The 20,030-nt window shown below is 43.0% G+C and overlaps 1 protein-coding gene across 8 annotated transcripts in view; it reads left to right on the forward strand.

Moving 5' to 3' along the window:
- The first annotated feature begins 2,241 nt into the window (after positions 1–2,241).
- DMC1 (DNA meiotic recombinase 1) overlaps positions 2,242–20,030 on the forward strand; it is a 54,774-nt gene continuing 36,985 nt past the window's right edge. For 2 of the 8 annotated variants that reach the window (XM_032139912.2, XM_058431409.1), the window contains exons 1-6: positions 2,776–3,055; positions 4,220–4,271; positions 4,856–4,900; positions 5,745–5,891; positions 10,477–10,559; positions 18,566–18,618. In XM_032139912.2, the coding sequence (XP_031995803.2) occupies positions 2,892–3,055; positions 4,220–4,271; positions 4,856–4,900; positions 5,745–5,891; positions 10,477–10,559; positions 18,566–18,618 (544 nt within the window). In that variant the 5' untranslated portion in view covers positions 2,776–2,891. Of the gene's footprint in view, positions 2,435–2,773; positions 3,056–4,219; positions 4,272–4,855; positions 4,901–5,744; positions 5,892–6,042; positions 6,113–10,476; positions 10,560–18,565; positions 18,619–20,030 lie in introns of those variants that run through there. The other 6 variants (XM_058431411.1, XM_058431412.1, XM_058431410.1 and 3 more) reach the window with 6 other exon arrangements.

Below are 20,030 nucleotides of genomic sequence, written 5' to 3' on the forward strand. Positions count from 1 at the left end.
TTCTTTAGTTCTCTACTAAAGCATTTCTCAAATTCAAGCTCTTGAAATTTCAAGAATATGTATCAGCAAGCATCACTTCGTAGAAGCCCAACTGTATGCACTGGAATCCTGTGCCTCTATTTGGTTATAAGGTGACTGTCCACGGAGGGGCAGTAAAGTGTAATAGTTTAAAATTCAGATCTTAACTATAATCCCACTGCCTATTTTTTTATTTCTTAAAATATCATAAAAAGACATAAAAGTTTAAAATTGTATAGAGAAATTGTGGGCTTCCTGAAGAATGTGAAAAATTAGGCAAGCTATATTATCCAGTTAATAATTGACACAAAAGCTCTGGTTTGCCATGTTCTATATTGTGGATAGGAAAGTACCATTTTGCCATGCAGGATATATATTTTTAAAATATAAGCATACTTAACCAATCTTTCATGGCTTCTGAGTTTTGTAGCATGCTTAAAAAGATGTTCCTTATTACAAAGTAATTTTAAATGTCCCATATTTTCTTCTAGTACTTTTATTATTTTATTGTTCAGATTTAATTTTTTGATCTGTCTGGAATTTATTTTGGTATAATGTGTAAAGTGTGGTTCCAATTTTATTTTTCTTCCAGATGGTTACCTAGTTGTTCTAACACTGTTCACTGAATTCATCGTTTCTCCACTGATGTGAAATGCCACCTTCATGATATTCAGAGTTTTTGTATGATACAAAAGACTAATTTTTTTTGGTCCCGATTTGAGTGGAAAGGTCTTCATGTGCACTTTTTAACTATCCCAGAGTTTGTTGTTGTTTTAAATATTTTAAAAGTTGTCTCTAACCATCAATATGATACCCAAATAAGATTTTTCTCCTCCCTTCATGAATTTGTCATTACCCAGCTCATTTTAGTTTCTTTAAGTGTACTGCACACAACCTTCAAATATTATGAACATTTCTCTCTCCCAGCTGTCACTACACCAAACTACATATGTTATATTTCCCTAAATCATCTTGCTGTGCTCTTTGCAGCTCTTCTGTAGACTGTTGATGTCTTCACCTAACGAGTTGCTCAAAAGTTCCCATAATTATTTAGGTGAGGCCTCAGAGTGAAAGCCTTTCACCACTATCCAGTTCCTCCCCGAAATGGGCATTCATCTGCATATAACAAGGACGGCTATGTTTGGGGGAAAATGACAGATTTGGAAGTACAATGGCAGTTATTTGTTGGCTCTTGAAACAATCCACCTGTTGGGGGGGGCGTCCTACACAAAATGCCAGCTGCTATTATGGGAATGTTTTGCTATTTATTCCAGCAAAATGATTCAGACAGAAAAAACAAAAAGGATCGCCCTGTACTAGGTCTTGAACCCAAAGAACTGTTTGCACAGAGATTCATCCAAGATACATCACAGCCTCCACCTCGGCAGCTGCTCTCTCAAATGTTTCCTGACTCTCCCCAAGTCAGTCTCCGCGTGAGGGGAGGAGGAGGACGCTGCCAGCGATGGCGCTGCTGGCACGAAGGCTGGCCTGCGACTTCTATTTAAAAGCTGAACCAAAATATACTTGGCGTCTGTGGTCTATTTAAAACTTCAAGTTAAGACAGAGAAAAAATTACTCTCCATCCTGAATGGGCCTTGGGTGTCTCAATCACAGACAAGAGTGGCAAATGGTGAGAGTCAGAAAGTGGGAAATTAGGAACGCTGAGGGAGCACGGCCAAACTCTGAAGCCAGCATGAAAACCTGGAGGTGAAAAGAGAAGCCATGGGCAGCGGGGGCGGGGGGAAACGGGCCTGGATTCGACCTTCTAACCCAAGGCTCCATCTGCGACCCTCGCGACCAAGACCTATCGCCAAATTCAGCCACCTCTGCTCATCGCCCCTCCCCCGACTCAAGGCTTCCTCCTCAGAATCCTCGCCTCAGGGTCTTCTCCCGGACTTTAGCGCGGTGCTCAGCTCGAGGGACGCCCCAGCCCAACGGTCTCCCTTCAAGGCCCCGCTCCTCAGCGCGCTCCCTCCACAGCGCCCCTCCCTCTGTTACCCCAGCTCGCCACCAGCTGGAGGCTCCCCTTCTTTTCCCGCCCCTCAGCCCTCGCCCCGCCCCCTTGCCCTGCGCGCCCTCCAGGCCACGCCCTCTGGTCCCCCAACTGTGAGCCCGCTCGTCCCCCCCCTTCGGTCTTCGCCCTGCCCCCATTGCTCCCCGCCCCGCGTCGCCCACTGTGGGCCTGTTCGCTCGCCGCCCTTCCACCCTCACCCTGGGCCCCGCCCCGGCCCCTTGGTCCTCGCCTCGCCTCGCCCTCCTCGTTTGGCGCCAAACCCTGTGGTCAACGGCGCGCGGGTCTCCAGGCTCCGCGTTCTGGGCCCGAGTTAGAATCCTGTCAGCTGAGGACTGGAAAGGTCGGGCGGGGACGGAGGGGCTTCACCTTGAAAATCTCGGGGAGACTGTGGGCACGAGGGGGGTAAGTGGCAGAAACGGACAGCGTGCGAAGACTCTGAGGGGACGCTCGTTTTGAGAAGGCGCGCTTCCCTTTCTCGCTCCTTTTTGGGGTCCCTGGGCTAGTGACTTTGAGCGTTCCGCTCCGACCCCTGGGGAGGTATTTTGGTGACCTTGAGGGATTTCCAACCTCCTTATTTTAAATCGAATCAGACCTAAGTCTAGGAGAGCCCGCCTCATCCTCTTGACCAGGAAATCCGGTGTCAGGAAAACGTGTGGCGGCCGCACGGGGTCTGCCCAGGCCTCCTGCTGAGGGAGGCGTCGAGGGCGACCCGACCGCGCTGCTGCCCCCACCAGAGGGGACAGCTGGGTCGTCTTAAACCGGGGGACTGGGGAACCCTACCTTCAATCCAACCGTTCAGTCCATCGACGGCTCCTTGAGAGATGGGGGACAATCTTTTCATCACGGGGAGAAGAAATGGATGACATGTTTTTTCTTCGATGGGGACAGTAAATGTGGAATTGGGGTACTCATAGCTAGCCATCTGAAGGACAGTGCCCCCGAAGATCCCATCCAAACGGTCTCGGTTGCCTTCCATCCTTTGCCGTTTGAGGTGCTGGGTGGTAGGACCCTGCTCCTGCCCTGGTATTTTTAGTTCGTTCCCTTTGTTCTAGGGTCCAACCCCTGACTTTGGTATCAAATGAGGAAATGGAATCGACCAAGAAAAATGATTATTTGGACGGCATTTTATTGTAATAAACACAATCACGCCTTGTGGATTCCTGAAATTTCTTTTTGCTTCTACAATGTTAAAAAATTTAACTGCTTATCAGCCTTAATATAATATTATGATCCACCAATTTTTTTTTTTTTTTTTTAATTTAGACTGAGTCTCTCACTGTCGCCCAGGCTGGAGTGCAGTGGCGTGATCTTGGCTCACTGTAACCTCCGCCTCTCGGGTTCATGCCATTCTCCTGCCTCAGCCTCCCAAATAGGTGGGATTACAGGCGCCCACCACCACGCCCAGCTAATTTTTTTGTATTTTGAGTAGAGATGGAGTTTGGCCAGGCTGGTCTCGAACTCCTGACCTCGTGATCTGCCCGTGTTGGCCTCCCAAAGTGCTGGGATTACAGGCGTGAGCCGCCGCGCCCAGCCCACCATATTTTTAAATCTTAAAAAAATCATGAAACTAGTAAATACTGTGAAAGAAAGTATAGCTAATGTTCTATGAAACGAAAAGGTAGATGTTACAGGAGTACCCATTCATAATCAGCAGGCAGGAAGGCATTCATCATAGATGAGGAAAATAAAATCCATTTATTGAGGACAAAGTTGGAGGTGTCAGGGAGGACACAAGGAAGAATGATATAATGTCAAGGTTCCTAGAGTATTGTTGTTAAACATAAACAAGAAAGGTTAAAAGCAATATGCAATTCTAAATAACATTCAAGGCAGTAATAAAGTCATGATTAGCTGTGCAATGGAAACCAGATGATAAGTGATCACTGCTGGGGAAAGAGAAGAAACTAAATAAGCACCCCCCCAATTTGCCCCTCAGGCATCTGTGTGCATGTGGGGACACACACACACACGCACACACACACATACACACACAAGAAATAATGCCACACGCCTAGCAGAAAGAAGATAGGCTGGCCTCGTCTTTCCAAGCTAAATGCTTCTCTTATTGTCCTTCTAGTCCTTATTGACTTTGAAATGAAATCAGAGGCCCCTGGACAAAGGACTACTTCTTACATAATATTTCTTATTTTCCCAGAAGTGATTATTTTTCTGTTGCTCACTTTTCAGTATGAAGGAGGATCAAGTTGTGGTGGAAGAACCAGGATTCCAAGATGAAGAGGTATGACTAGAATGTTGAAAGATATATAGACATTCGGTCATTTCACAAAAATCAAGTTCCTTCTCTGTTAGCTACTATTTTTAGAAGCTGAAAGTAGAAATAACACATAGTTATATATTGCAAATATGTAACAACTTGTTTGGCAAGGATGCTAAGATTAGCTACTTAGCAACTGGTATGAAAGTATTTTAATAACTTAACAGCTGGTATGGCCATACTGGTACCTATACACACTGATACCAAATAGCAGCCTGGTCCTAGAGGAAGGAGTTTAGGATCTGGAGGGGAAGAGGGTTGAGAAAACATATTTAAAATAGGTCAAATGTTGTTCCAGTCCTTTGGGTAAAGGTTTTAAAATTTTAGGGAGGACATTACAAAGGTAACTGGCTTCCCAGCCCTTTCAATGTTGGTGCTTCTTCTAAGTAGGTGTTTGAAAAACAGTATTGATCCTTCCTCAATCTCTAGAGAAGCGGAATTTGAGGCATTTTGGAGTGACTCATAGTATTGAATTAATTCTTTAAAAGATGTGAAATAGCTGGATATGAAGAATCAAAACTTCATTTTTTCTGTTTCATCTCCTTTAGGAATCTTTGTTTCAAGATATTGACCTGTTACAGAAACATGGAATTGTAAGTAGTTTTTCAATGCTGTGTTAAATTGTCTGATTTAGGATTTCTCAACATCAACCTAGTGGACATTTGGGCCTGGATAATTCTTTGTTGCAAGGGGACGTCCTGTGCCTTGTAGGGTGTTTGCAACATCCTTGGCCTCTACTCACTCACTGCATGCCAGTAGCACCCCTGCAGCTGTGACAATCAAAATGTCTCCAGACATTGCCAAGTGTATCCAGAGGACAAAATTAAGTTCTATATGTCAGGCGACTGGAATAAATGATGTTGGCAGAAATCCAGCCTTTGAATAATGACCTGGGTGGATTTCAACAGCAATCAGTTGATAGTAAAACTGTGCTGACATTATCTGTTGTAGCCCTAACATTTAATCTCTTTCAGTGGTTTTAGAAAATAGAAGCAAGAGAAAATCCTGGTCCTTTGGTGATGTAGTTATTTGCATTCTCCAGGGGCAGAGGAAAAAAAATCTTTAAAAATTTAAAAGAACATGTTGGTAATGAAGTTCTGTAGAAGGAAGGAGCTGAACTGAGGGGGTGAATGTGTGATAAATTTGTTAGCTTTTCCACCAACAGGCTTTTCTTTTGAATTCCTTGTTACATTGCCATGGTCTCACTAACATTCTTGGGAAATCAGGGCACAGTCAGAACATTTGGCAGCCTGCTGAGTATGTTCTACTCAGATATTTCCAGAACATTTGGCTACATGGTGGGTGGGTTCCACCTGGCAGCTTGTATAAAATTGGCATCATGGTGGAAGGAGATGGACACAGAAACACATGACATAGTATGGGAGCCTTTCAGGCTGGCATCTTATCAGTCTGCTGTGCCCATTCTTTAATTTACAGAACGTGGCTGACATTAAGAAACTGAAATCAGTAGGAATCTGTACCATCAAAGGTATACAGATGACAACAAGAAGAGCTCTATGCAATGTCAAAGGACTCTCAGAAGCCAAAGTAGACAAGATTAAAGAGGCAGCGAACAAACTAATTGTAAGCAAAATCCATTCTTTGCTGTTTTAGCTTGGAAGGGCCTTGTGAATCTTTATAGGCTTTCTCATGAAAACTAGAAATTATTGTGGGAACTGGGTTCCTGTAGATCACAGTATATTATACTCCCCATGTTAACTTTTTATCACTTCAGTTTCAAAGCAACAGCAATTGATTTCTGAAAGATGAAGGTAGGGACTAAGAGACCTGGAACACTAACGAAGGTAATTATTTTTGCCAAAACTTTTTGTCTCTCTTTATATTACTTTTTCTGGCTGTCTCTGCCTTTCCTTCTCTTTTCCTTTTTTTTTTTTTTTTTCTTGAGACAGAGTCTTGCTCTGTCACCAGGCCAGAGTGCAGTGGCGTGATCTCAGCTCACTGCAACCTCCACCTCCAGGGTTCAAGCGATTCTCCTGCCTCAGCCTCCTGAGTAGCTGGGACTACAGGCACACACCACCACGCCCAGCTAATTTTTGTATTTTTAGTAGAGACGAGGTTTCACCATGTTGGCCAAGATGGTCTCGATTTCCTGACCTCATGATCTGCCCGCCCTGGCCTCCCAAAGTGCTGGGATTACAGGCATGAGCCACCATGCTCGGCCTTCATTTTTATTTTTTACCTTTCTCCTCCTCAGTTTTGTCTTGTCTCCTCAAATGTCATACCTATGGCTGTTGTGAAGCACTCAGTACCAAAGAAGTTGCTCTCTCCTGGTATAGGAGATTGATATATAGCCAATTGATAAGAGAGCACTGGGTTAGAAAAAGACCAACAGTGTGGGCCGGGCGTGGTGGCTCACGCTTGTAATCCCAGCACTTTGGGAGGCCGAGGCGGGCAGATCACGAGGTCAGGAGATCAAGACCACAGTGAAACCCCGTCTCTAGTAAAAAAAAATACAAAAAATTAGCCGGGCGTGGTGGCGGGCGCCTGTAGTCCCAGCTACTCGGAGAGGCTGAGGCAGGAGAATGGCGTGAACCCGGGAGGCGGAGCTTGCGGTGAGCCGAGATTGCGCCACTGCACTCCAGCCCGGGCGACAGAGCGAGACTCCGTCTCAAAAAAAAAAAAAAAAAAGAAAAAGACCAACAGTGGTTGGGTCTACATATGCGCAGTTGAGATAGATATGACCAAGCATGTGCTCACTGAAGCAGCTGAGCTAAGCTAACCCATACTGATGCAGGGCAGGTGAGCCCCCAAATTGGGGCTTAACCTGGGAGGGTTCTTGGCTTTGCCCAAAGGTGAGCCAGTGGTGTTGGACAGCAACTTTTGTTGAAGCAGCGCAGTACAGTGCAGCAGAGGTACTGCTCCTTGCAGAGCAGGGCTACCCCATAGGCAGTGTGCCCAGAAGTAGCAGCTCAGAGGCAGTTTTGCCATTATAGTTATACCCACTTTTAATTACATGCAAATTAAGGGGCAGTTTATGCATAAATTTCTAGAAAAAGAGTGGTAATTGCTGGGTCATTGGGTCATTGCCATGGAAAGGGGCAGTAACTTCCAGGTGTTGCCATAGCAATGGCAAACTGACATGGCACATTGGTGGGCATGTCTTATGGAAAGTTGCTTCTGCCCTGGACCCTGTTTTAGCTAGTTCTCAATTTGATCTGGTGTCTGAGCCCCACCTCTGGAGTCAAATCCCATCTCCTACCTTACTACTTTCTAGCAGGGCCCACTGACTGTGAGGGGCCTTTGCAACTGCCAGGCTGCCAGACAAAAGCGTATATACCTTTGACCCAAGCTTTTATGTAGAGCTTTTGGGAATCACTAGAGGTACCAGCTCTTGAAATAGGAAAGCAAAGAAAGGTAGTCACTAAGTCTTCCTCTTCATTTAATAGCAGGCCTCTCCATTTCTCTATTGGTATGTGAGGGTCTCAATCCCAGTGAGTCTGAGAAGCTCTCTTCACCGACAGCCATTTGGTTTCCTTCTTCAGAGGCAGTCAAGGCAGGAGAGTGATGCAAGTGGCAGTGTGATCCTGAACTTGGAGAGGACTCAACCTAACTGAATTACTCTGAACCCAGCTCAGTTGCTCTAGCTTCTGAGTATACTCAGGCAGTGTACCCACAAGTCAATTCCACAACTGCCAGAGTGTTTAAGAAAGCCCTGGAGCAGTACTCAGGGTTTGGGAAACTGCTGTATGACATTAGAGTTGTTTTCTTTGGAAATTAAATATTATTACCAAAGAAAAGAACCTCTCTCTTTCTCAAGCACCCACTACTGCACCAAGAATCTTCTCCTTTCTTAGCTTAAACTGTTTATTCTTTTTTTATTTTTATTTTTTAAGAGACGGGTATCGGGCCAGGTGCAGTGGCTTATGCCTGTAATCCCAGCACTTTGGGAGGCTGAGGGGGGCGGATCATGAGGTCAGGAGTTCAAGACCAACATAGTGGCCAACATAGTGAAACCCCGTCTCTACTAAAAATACAAAAATTAGCCAGGCATGGTGGCAGGTGCCTGTAGTCCCAGCTACTTGGGAGGCTGAGACAGGAGAATCACTTGAAACTGAGAGGCGGAGGTTGCAGTGAGGCAAGATCACGCCACTACGCTCCAGCCTGAGTGACACAGCGAGACTCTGTCTCAAAAAGAAAAAAAAAGAGAGAGAGAGAAGGGTATCTCACTATGTTGCCCACCCAGTATGGGCTTGAACTCCTGGGTTCAAGTGATCCTCCTGCCTCTGCTTCTGAAGTACATGGGACTACAGGAATATGCCACTGTGCCCAGTTTTATTTATTCATTTATTTTTGAGACAAGGTCTCACTCTATCACCCAGGCTGGAGTACAGTGGCTCAATCACAGTTGACTGCAGCCTTGACCTCCCAGGCTCAAGCGATCCTCCCACCTCAGCCTCCTCAGTAGCTGGGACTACAGGCACATGCTACCATGTCCAGCTAATTTTTTAAAATTTCTGTGGAGGCCGGACGTGGTGGCTCACGTCTGTAATCCCAGCACTTTGGGAGGCCGAGGCAGGCGGATCATGAGGTCAGGCGCCTGTAGTCCCAGCTACTCGGGAGGCTGAGGCAGGAGAATGTCGTGAACCCAGGAGGTGGAGCTTGCGGTGAGCTGAGATTACACCACTGCACTCCAGCCTGGGCAACAGAGCGAGACTCCGTCTCAAAAAAAAAAAAAATTTTTGTGGAGATAGGGGGTCTTACTCTGTTGGCCAGGCTGGTCTTGAACTGCTGGCATCAAGCAGTCCTCCCGCCTCAGCCTCTCAAAGTGCTGGGATTACAGGTGTGAGCTACTGCACCCAGTTGTTTATTCTTAGAGATAGAGAAAGCGATTGAGAGAGAGAGACAGAAAGAAGAGAGGAGAGAAAGAAAGGAAGTTAATTTCATAGTACGGTGGTTCTAAACATTGATGTGTATGAGAATCACCTGGTGTGGCTAATAAAGAAAACAGAAGCCCAGACTTGGCTCACTCAAGTAGCATAGGACCTGGGCTTGGCTGTCCCCATTCTCCAAGTTCTCCAAAGTTTAAGAACCACAGTCATAGTATAAAACAACAAAGAGGGACACCCATTAGACTACATTGGGGCCCATTTTCACTAGTCCTCCACTGCATCAGCTATACCTTTTTAATCAGTCAATAAGTAGTATATCTACCATGTGAAAAATGTTGTCTCAAGAATAATGAAAACTGGAATTTCTGTGCCCCTTGAAACTTCCACAGCTGGAAAAAAAAAGATGCTGTTGAGTGAAACAAAGTGAATTGTTAGTAAAATACCCTCTGCTTTATGCCATAATTATATCTCATTTGGCTGGGCACGGTGGCTCACGCCTGTAATCCCAGCACTTTGGGAGGCCGAGGTGGGTGGATCACCTGAGGTCAGGAGTTTGAGACCATCCTGGCCAACATTGTGAAACCCCATCTCTACTAAAAATACAAAAAATTAGCTGGGCATGGTGGCAAGTGCCTGTAATCCCAGCTACTTGGGAGGCTGAGGCAGGAGAATCACTTGAATCCAGGAGGTGGAGGTTGCAGTGAGCCGAGATCACACCATTGCACTCCAGCCTGGGCAATAGAGCGAGACTCAGTCTCAAAAAAAAAAAAAATATATATATATATATATATGTATATACACATATATATACACATATCTATATATGTATATGTGTATATATGTATGTATATATGTATATATGTATGTATATATGTATATGTATATATGTATGTATATGTATATATGTGTATATATGTGTGTATATATGTGTATATGTATATATGTATATACGTATATATGTATATATGTGTATATATGTGTGTGTGTATATATATATAAAATTTAGTTTTCACAGCTACTCTTTGAAGAAACACTGTTATCTGTTTGACCCAAAAGAGGAAGCTGAACTACAGCAAGATTAAGTAGTTTACTCCATATCATACAACTAATAACTATTAGAGACATGATTTGAACCTAGAAAGGGCAGCTCTAAAGCCTGTGTTCCTAACCATAAACTTGTACTACCTTCAAGGACAAGTGAACTGTAGCTTATACCAAATGATGATGTTAATAATTGAGTATATCATTTTGAGCAACATTTGAAAATAAAACCATGATCTTTAAACCCTTTTTGAACATTTCCTTTTATCTTTCTGTAGGAACCAGGATTCTTGACTGCATTTGAGTATAGTGAAAAGAGAAAAATGGTTTTCCATATCACCACCGGGAGCCAGGAATTTGAGTGTGTATCTTACATTTTTTATAATCACTATGCATAATCTTTGGAATACCATGTTTCTTTTCCTCTTGCTGGTTATTTCTACTGTAAGTAGTAGAAGTAGCTTCTTCATTTGAAGTTTGGGTTTGTTTGTCTTTTTTTTCTAAATGATAACTGAAACAAATTCTAGACTGCTTGGAGGAGCAAGACTAAATGTCTTACAAAATTCAGACACAAAATCTAGTTTCTGAATCAGCCAATATTAATCTCAAACCACTTTTAAAAATCAGTTTAACTTTTCATTTACTTTCCTTCTCCATATGAAGGAGGTTTCATTGCACATTTTGGGTTTACTCAAAAAGCAATTGTTAGATTAAATAATTCAGAAATATTGCAGTTATTTTTGCTCTTCTGCAGGAGAAGTTTTAACATCCCTTTTTATTTACTATTTTATGATCCGCAAGACATATCATCTACTCAATGCAAGTTTACTAAAATGTGGGTTTTTTCTCTCTACTTTACTAGAAAGAATTAGTGTTTCATGTTTTACAGCAGTGCCCAAGAGCAATTAGAACAAAAGCAGTATTTCCTCTAAGTATTTCTCAAAACCCTGGCCTCACAAGATACATTAAGAAAAAAAAGGATTTCATAGTCAAATATACCTCCACTTGAATGTCTAATCGATAGCTCAGACTTTACAGGTCCAAAAATCAAACTTCTGACCTTTGCCCCAAATCTGCTTCTCCCAGTCTCCCTCATCTTAGATCTATCTCTTTCCTGATCCTCTGACCTAAAACCTGGGTGTTATCCTTGACATCTTTTTTCTCTCACACACCCTAACTCTAACCCATTAACAAATCCTGTCTGTTCTACTTTCAAAATATATTTAGTCAGAACAAACCTCCCAGTTTCCTGAACAAATAAATTACAAGGAGGAAAAAAGAGATGGAGTCAGGGAGAAGACCTATAGATTAAAGAGATTTAAAAGACATATCACCGGCCGGGCGCGGTGGCTCCAGCCTGTAATCCCAGCACTTTGGGAGGCCGAGGAGGGCGGATCACGAGGTCAGGAGATCGAGACCATCCTGGCTAACATGGTGAAACCCCGTCTCTACTAAAAATACGAAAAGAATTAGCCGGGCGTGGTGGTGGGCACCTGTAGTCCCAGCTACTCAGGAGGCTGAGGCAGGAGAATGGCGTGAACCCGGGAGGCGGAGCTTGCAGTGAGCCGAGATCGGGCCACTTCACTCCAGCCTGGGGGACAGAGCAAGACTCCGTCTCAAAAAAAAAAAAAAAAGACATATCACCTGGCCGGGTGCAGTGGGTGACACCTGTAATCCCAGCACCTTGGGAGGCCAAGGCTGGAAGTGGGGAGGGGATCTCTTGAGATCATCCTAGCGACCTTGTCTCTACAAAAAAATAAAAATAAAAAATAAAATTAATTAGCTGGGTGTGATCGTGCACACCTGTAGTTCTAGCTACTCAGGAGTCTGAGATAGAAGGATAGCTAGAGCCCAGGAGGTTGAGGCTGAGGCTCTAGTGAGCCACGATCATGCCACTGCACTCTAGCCTGGGTGACGCAGAGAGAAACCTTGTCTGAAAAAAAAAAATTAAGGAATTACTAAATTTAAGTGTGATAGTGGGAATATGGTTGTTAAAGATGAGAGTCTTCGTCTTTTAGGGATACATACTGAAATATTTATAATGAAATGATATGTTGCTTAGTATATGCTTAAAATAATATGGGAAGGGAGGTAAATGGTTAGTGGTCTGTACGAAAAAAGATTTACCGGCTGGGTGTGGTGGCTCACGCCTGTAATCCCAGTACTTTGGGAGGCCGAGGCGGGCAGATCACAAGGTTGGGAGATCGAGACCATCCTAGTCTAACTCGGTGAAATCCCGTCTCTACTAAAAATACAAAAAATTAGCCAGGCGTGGTGGCGGGTGCCTGTGGTCCCAGCTACTCGGGAGGCTGAGGCAGGAGAATGGCGTGAACCCAGGAGGCGGAGCTTGCAGTGAGCCGAGATCGCGCCACTGCACTCCAGCCTGGGTGACAGAGCGAGACTCTGTCTCAAAAAAAAAAAAAAAAAGAAAAAAGAAAAAATTTGCCCTGAGTTCATAGTTGACAATTGTTGAAGCTGAGTGATACACATGATGGTTCATTATTTTTTTCTACATTTGTTTATGCTTGATATTTTCTATAATAAAAGATTAATATATAATATATATTATTTTTATGTGTATATGTGTGTGTGTACATAGGGAGTGAGAATATAATTCAACTATTTCTTACCACCTCTACTGTTACCTCACTGGACTAAACTACCACCTATTAATATCTCCCCTGGATTATTATAATAACCTCCAATTAACCTCCCTCCTTGAGACCTTGCCCCTACTGTTGTTTTTTTTTAATTCACGAAAGAGCCAGAATGGTCACTTTAAAACATAGGTTAGGCTGGAATGCAGTGGCTCATAACACCCTGATGATTCCCCCCTCACTCAGAAAAAAAGCCAAAGTCCTCTCCAATCTCTAATATTTCACTTTTTAGTTTTCTATGTACCAGCCATAGTGACCTCTTTGCTATTCCCAGAACATGTCAGATACACTCCTGCATCAGGGCCTTTGCACTTTGTGTTGCCTCTGCCTACCATACTCTTTCCTCTTAGATCTACATGGCTTGCTGTCATCTCTTTCAGGTCTTGGCAAAAATGTCCACGTCTCAATGAGAACTTCTCTGATCACTTTATTTGACAACATAACCTCCTCACTTTCATACTCTGTCTTCCTTGTCCCCTTTCCTGGCCTTATTTTTATCCATACCATTTAATAACATCTGACGTACTCCATATTTTACTTATTTGTGTTTATTTTTTATTTTATTTATTTATTTATTTTCAGACGGAGTCTTGCTCTGTCACCTAGGCTGGAGTGCAGTGGCACGATCTCAGCTCACTACAACCTCTGCTGCCCAGGTTCAAGCGATTCACCTGCCTCAGCCTCCTGAGTAGCTGGGATTACAGGTGCCCGCCACCACACCCAGCTAATTTTTGTACTTTCAGTAGAGACAGGGTTTCAGCATTTTGCCAGGCTGGTCTTGAACTCCTGATCCCATGATCCACCCGCTTCAGCCTCCCAAAGTGCTGGGATTACAGGTGTGAGCTACCAGTGCCTGGCCTATTTGTGTTTATTATCTAATCTCTCACTAGATTGTAAGCTTCGTGAGAGAAAAAATTTCTCTCTTTTGTTCTCTAGTTTATCCCAAGTGCACAAAACAATCCCTAGTATAAACCAGGTGTGCAATAAATATTTGTTGAATGACTAAATGAATGAATAAACAAAAGTGAATAAGTTTGAGGAGTACGATATACTATATATTCTTCTTGAAGATTCACAGTGCACACTAGCCTGTGAAATCCTGCAGTGATACAAAACACCTGTTTTGGCAGGGCGCAGTGGCTCACATCTGTAATCCCAGCACTTCGGGAGGCCAAGATGGGTGGATCACCTTAGTCAGGAATTCTAGACCAGCCTGGCCAACATGGTGAAACCCTGTCTCTACTAAAAAATACAAAAATGGCCAGGCGAGGTGGCTCACACCTTTAATCCCAGCATTTTGGGAGGCCGAGGTGGGTGGATCACTTGAGATCAGGAGTTCAAGACTGGCCTGACCAACATGGAGAAACCCCATCTCTACTAAAAATACAAAAAATTAGCCAGGCGTGGTGGCATGTGCCTGTGGTCGCAGCTACTCTGGAGGCTGAGGCAGGAGAATCGCTTGAACCTGGGAGATGGAGGTTGTAGTGAGCCGAGATCGTACCACTGCACTCCAGCCTGGGCAATAGAGTGAGACTCAGTCTCAAAAGAAAAAAAGAAAAAGAAAAAGAAAACACCTGTTTAACCCAGCATCATCCCAGACTTTTAAAATCACAGACCCTTTTTTCAAGTAAAGTTAAGGAAGAGGCTTGGGGAAATCCTATCCCTAGGCAAATTGGTCAAAATGAGGTTGATCAACAAAACACTTGATTCAAATGACAACCTGATTTTCTTTTTTTTTTTTTTTTTGAGACGGAGTCTTGCTCTGTCGCCCAGGCTGGAGTGCAGTGGCGCAATCTCGGCTCACTGCAAGCTCCGCCTCCCGGGTTCACGCCATTCTCCTGCCTCAGCCTCTCCGGGTAGCTGGGACTACAGGCGCCCGCCACCACGCCCGGCTAATTTTTTGTATTTTTAGTAGAGACGGGGTTTCACCGTGGTCTCGATCTCCTGACCTTGTGATCCGCCCGCCTCGGCCTCCCAAAGTGCTGGGATTACAAGCGTGAGCCACCGCGCCCGGCCGACAACCTGATTTTCTTTAGTTACTCTACCACATGGTGGTCTAAGAACCACTGATCTAAAGAAATAATTACTGTTATTGTGAGTTTTCTGGTGCCCTTGATGTTTGCTCTTGAGAACAGAAAAGATCATTCAGGAGGTAGGTTTTTTTGTTGTTGTTTGTTTGCTTTTGAGACAGAGTCTTGCTCTGTCGCCCAGGCTGGAGTGCAGTGGCATGATCTCGGCTCACTGCAACCTCCGCCTCCCGGGTTCAAGCAATTCTCCTGCCTCGGCCTCCTGAGTAGCTGGGACTACAGGTGCATGCCACCACACCGGGCTAATTTTTGTATTTTTAGTAGAGACAGAGTTTCACCATGTTGGCCAGGCTGGCCTGGAACTCCTGACCTCAGATGATCCACTTGCCTCGGCCTCCCAAAGTACTGGGATTACAGATGTGAGCCACTGCACCCAGCCAGGAGCTATGTTTTAAAAAATTAATATTTAATTAATTAAAATATTATACATTTTCCCTTAAGCTTTAAGTCCCTTTATAAATCTAGCACATTTTAAGGGAGCTTTTATAACAAGATTAATTAAATTCTCTTAAACATTTTAATTATGTTTATACATTTAGTGTATTGTATTTTCTTTAAGAACTTCATTTGTTGGCCAAGTGCGGTGGCTCACGCCTGTAATCCCAACACTTTGGGAGGCTGAGGCGGGTGGATCACAAGGTCAGGAGTTCAACACCAGCCTGGCCAAGATGGCAAAACCCTGTCTCTACTAAAAATACAAAAATTAGCCAGGCATGATGGCGAGTGCCTGTAATCCCAGCTACTCGGGAGGCTGATGCAGAGAAGTGCTTGAACCCAGGAGGCAGAGGTTGCAGTGAGCCGAGATCTATCCCAAAAAAAAAAAAAAAAAAAAGTATAGTGAGTTGTAGGCACCCTTAAATGTTCAAATACTATTTATAAAATTAGTTGTTATCAGCTTGAAAATTGAAGGAATGTACCATTTAATCAGTCAGAGGCCAATCCATTACAAAAAGTTCAAATTATCTTAAACGTTAAGTCTCAAATAGCAAATATGCACAGGTTATTACCAAATTTATTTATTTATATTCTATTTTATTTTTTGAGACACAGTCTCACTCTGTCACCCAGGCTAAAATGCAGTGGCTCCATCACGGCTCACTGCAGCCTGAGTAGATGGGACTGCAGGTGCAGGCCACCATACCTGGCTAATTTTTGTATTTTTTTGTAGAGACTGGGTTTCGCCATGTTATCCAGGCTGGTCTTGAACTCCCAGGCTCGGGCGATCCACCTGCCTCGGCCTCCCAGAGTGCTAATATTACAGACATGAGCCACCATGCCCATATTGCCAAATTTAATATGAAAATAGTAATCTGTGGGTTTGATTTGTGTCTCTATTTTTAAATCTCCCTATATTTAAAAACACTATTTCTTTTTTTTTTTTTTTTGAGATGGAGTCTCGCTCTGTCGCCCAGGCTGGAGTGCAGTGGCGCAATCTCGGCTCACTGCAAGCTCCGCCTCCGGGGTTCACGCCATTCTCCTGTCTCAGCCTCTCCGAGTAGCTGGGACTACAGGCGCCCGCCACCATGCCCGGCTAATTTTTTGTATTTTTAGTAGAGACGGGGTTTCACTGTGGTCTCGATCTCCTGACCTCGTGATCCGCCCGCCTCGGCCTCCCAAAGTGCTGGGATTACAAGCGTGAGCCACCGCGCCCGGCCTAAAAACACTATTTCTACACTTAATTCTAAATTTTCTTGAGTCTCAAAAAGGAAACAATTGTGCTATCCCAAATAATTTGGGGTATCCTCACAGGTAAATTTTGGGGTTACCTTTTCAGCTGATTGAGATTACATATCAACCAGAAATTTTGTCTGGGATTTTCCAGAGGTATAGCTTTCCAGGGTAATTTTTCTCAGGAAGAAGAGGGACAAATAAAGCTTTCTTTAATAGTTGCTAGCCCAACCACCATGGCACACGTTTACCTATGTAACAAACCTGCATATCTGGCACATGTACCCCTGAATTTAAAATAAAAGTTGAAGAAAAAAATAGTTGCTGGGCCTATAAGATTTCCAAGTGTATTCCCTCCAAATGGGTTGATCACTTAGCCCATGTCCTTTAGATTTAAGTTGTGCAGGTCACTATCTAGATTTTTCTTTTCCTTATTGAAGTCTGCAGCCCTCACTAAATTTGTGAATAACTTCCAACATTGTTTCAATTTACATTTAAATTGCTCTCTTAAACTATGTAAATGTAAATCTATTGGATTATCTATATATCTTAAATTTTTGTCGGACCTGTGATCACATCCCAAAAAATCGTGTTAATAGACTACATACAAGGTTTTTAAAGTGCCCCTACCAGGTCTTAGCACAATTAACATAATTAATATGTGTTGCATTTAATGAATGAATGAGATCATGACTTAAATTTAGGCCTTTTCATATCCAGAATTTTACATGCACCACAACATTGGGTTACCAATTAAATGTGTGCTGTCAAAATCTGACACTCTTCTAACTGCTAGCATTACCTACAACATCTTTGAACATTTACTATTCTGACATGTTCTCCATAAAATTTGGTTTATGTGAGATAACCTGACCATAATGACAATTACTGGATTTTCCTAGTATCTGTTTTTCATATGTTTTTCAGTATATTAAAAACTGAAGCCAGGCATGATGGCTCATATCTATAATCCCAGAACTTTGGAAGGCCAAGGTGGGCAGATCTCTTGAGCCTCAGGAGTTTGAGACCAGCCTGGGCAACATAGCAAGACCCCAACCGTACAAAAAATAAAAAATTAGCCCTGTGTCAGGTGACAGAACAAGATCCTGTCTCAAAAAAGAAAAAGAAAAAACATTGAAAATTCAATTGACTTTAGAAACATAGTTCCAGCACAATATTAAATACCCAATTAATAACTAAGATGGGCTGGGCATGGTGGCTTATGCCTGTAATCCCAGCACTTTGGGAGGCCAAGGCGGGCGGATCACCTGAGGTCAGGAGTTTGAGACCAACCTGGCCAATATGGTGAAACCCCGTTTCTACTAAAAATACAAAAATTAGCCTGGTGTGGTGGCAGGCACCTGTAATCCCAGCTACTCGTGAGGCTGAGGCAGGAGAATCTCTTGAACCTGGTAGGCGGAGGCTGCAGTGAGCCAAGATCACGCCACTGCACTCCAGCCTGAGCGACAGAGCAAGACTCCATCTCGAAAAAAATAATAATAATAATAATAATTAAGACGATCTATAAGTCCAATTCGATTCTAAAGACTAGTAAGACATAAGGCCTTGCTAACCCATTTAATATTTTTTAAGTTTTTTCTTAAAATACTTTTTTATTATTATTTTTTAAGCATACAGCATGCAATATTCCCAGGTTCCATTTACTATTGAAGTAAGAACGATAGGGCTTATCATTTGTTTTGCTGATCCACTTGCCCATACACAATAGAACCTGTGATCTGAGCAAGTGGCATGCTATTTGTTCAGCCAAGAATTGCTGTTCATGTTCTGTAAATAGATAGGTAGATGATAGAATAGATGATAGATAGATAGATAGATAGATAGATAGATAGATAGATAGATAGATAGGAAGGATACTAATGATATGAATACTTTCTCCTCTCTTAATATTTCTATTTCTGTTCCTGTTACTAATGCTTTCTTTCTATTTCCAGTAAGTTGCTAGGAGGTGGAATTGAAAGTATGGCAATTACAGAAGCTTTTGGAGGTAGGTAGAACCTTAATATTTTGTTAAATGAAATATTATACACACACACACACACACACACATCTATGTGTATACATACACACAGAATTAAACAACAAATAATAAATTGTAACTATTTCGGAACATATAAAATCTCAATTATCATAACATGAGATCATTCTGTACTGCAATGAAAATATATACGAACATTAGCAGATGGGTCTTATTGACACTTTTCATCTTTTATTTGTGATTCCTATAGAAGATAGATTTTTTTTTTTTTTTTTTTTTTGAGACAGAGTCTCACTCTGTCACCCAGGCCCAGGCTAGAGTGCAACGGCGTGATCTCGGCTTACTGCAAGCTTCGCCTCCCGGGTTCACGCCATTCTCCTGCCTCAGCCTCCCGAGTAGCTGGGACTACAGGTGCCTGCCACCACGCCCAGCTAATTTTTTTGTATTTTTATTGGAGATGGGGTTTCACCGTGTTAGCCAGGATGGTCTTGATCTCCTGACCTCAGCCTCCCAAATTGCTGGGATTACAGGCGTGAGCCACTGTGCCCAGCTGATAATAGATTTTTTTTCACTTATTTGTTCAAAAGGTAATTGAATAATGAGGCTGATTTTATTTCTAGGCAATTAATGTTCCATGAACATAGAGACTAGATTCTCTCTTCCCTGATTATATCCTCTATTTTTTTTTTTTTAAATAATAGATACAGGGTCTCGCTATGTTGCCCAAGATGGTCTTGAACTCCTGGACTCAAGCAATCCTCCCACTTTGACCTCCCAAAGTATTGGGATTACAGGCATGAGCCACTGTACCTGTCCTATCCTCTACTTTTAAAAAGCAATTCATGCATAGCTACCCTGTGTATCACATCTGGGAATTCCAGTATTTGCTGTCCTTGGAGAACTAAATCTGTTTTTTGTTTTTTTTTTTCTGTTGACTTGGGCACTAAATCTGGTTTTCATTATTTCTGTCGACTCAGTCTTAGTGGCTTACCTTCTTCTGTATTTATTGGTGTTTCTGAGCTTATTGTTTGATTTTAATCTATGAAAGTTCAATGGACCTGGATTGGTAAGTAGGAAAGTTTTCCTCCAGAAAGAATTTGCTTTTGCTGGTAGCTAGGGGATGGCACCAGTTTAAGACTACTTCAGCTCCCCTTTAAGGACCTCAGTTCAGTAGGGGAACCCCAGGCTTTCTTTCCTGTGGTAGGATCTTTCTCTTCTTTTCTATTTATTTATTTATTTATTTAGAGATGGAGTCTTGCTCTGTCTTCCAAGCTGGAGTGCAGTGGTGCCATCTCGGCTCACTGCAACCTCTGCCTCCAGGGTTCAAGCAATTCTGCCTCAGCTTCCTGTGTAGCTGGGATTACAGGCAACTGCCACCACGCCTGACTAATTTTTTTTTTTTTTTTTTTTTTTTTTTTTGG

The sequence above is a fragment of the Hylobates moloch genome, unplaced genomic scaffold, assembly GCF_009828535.3.
Source record: "Hylobates moloch isolate HMO894 unplaced genomic scaffold, HMol_V3 SCAFFOLD_19, whole genome shotgun sequence".
Classification (NCBI taxonomy): domain Eukaryota; kingdom Metazoa; phylum Chordata; class Mammalia; order Primates; family Hylobatidae; genus Hylobates; species Hylobates moloch.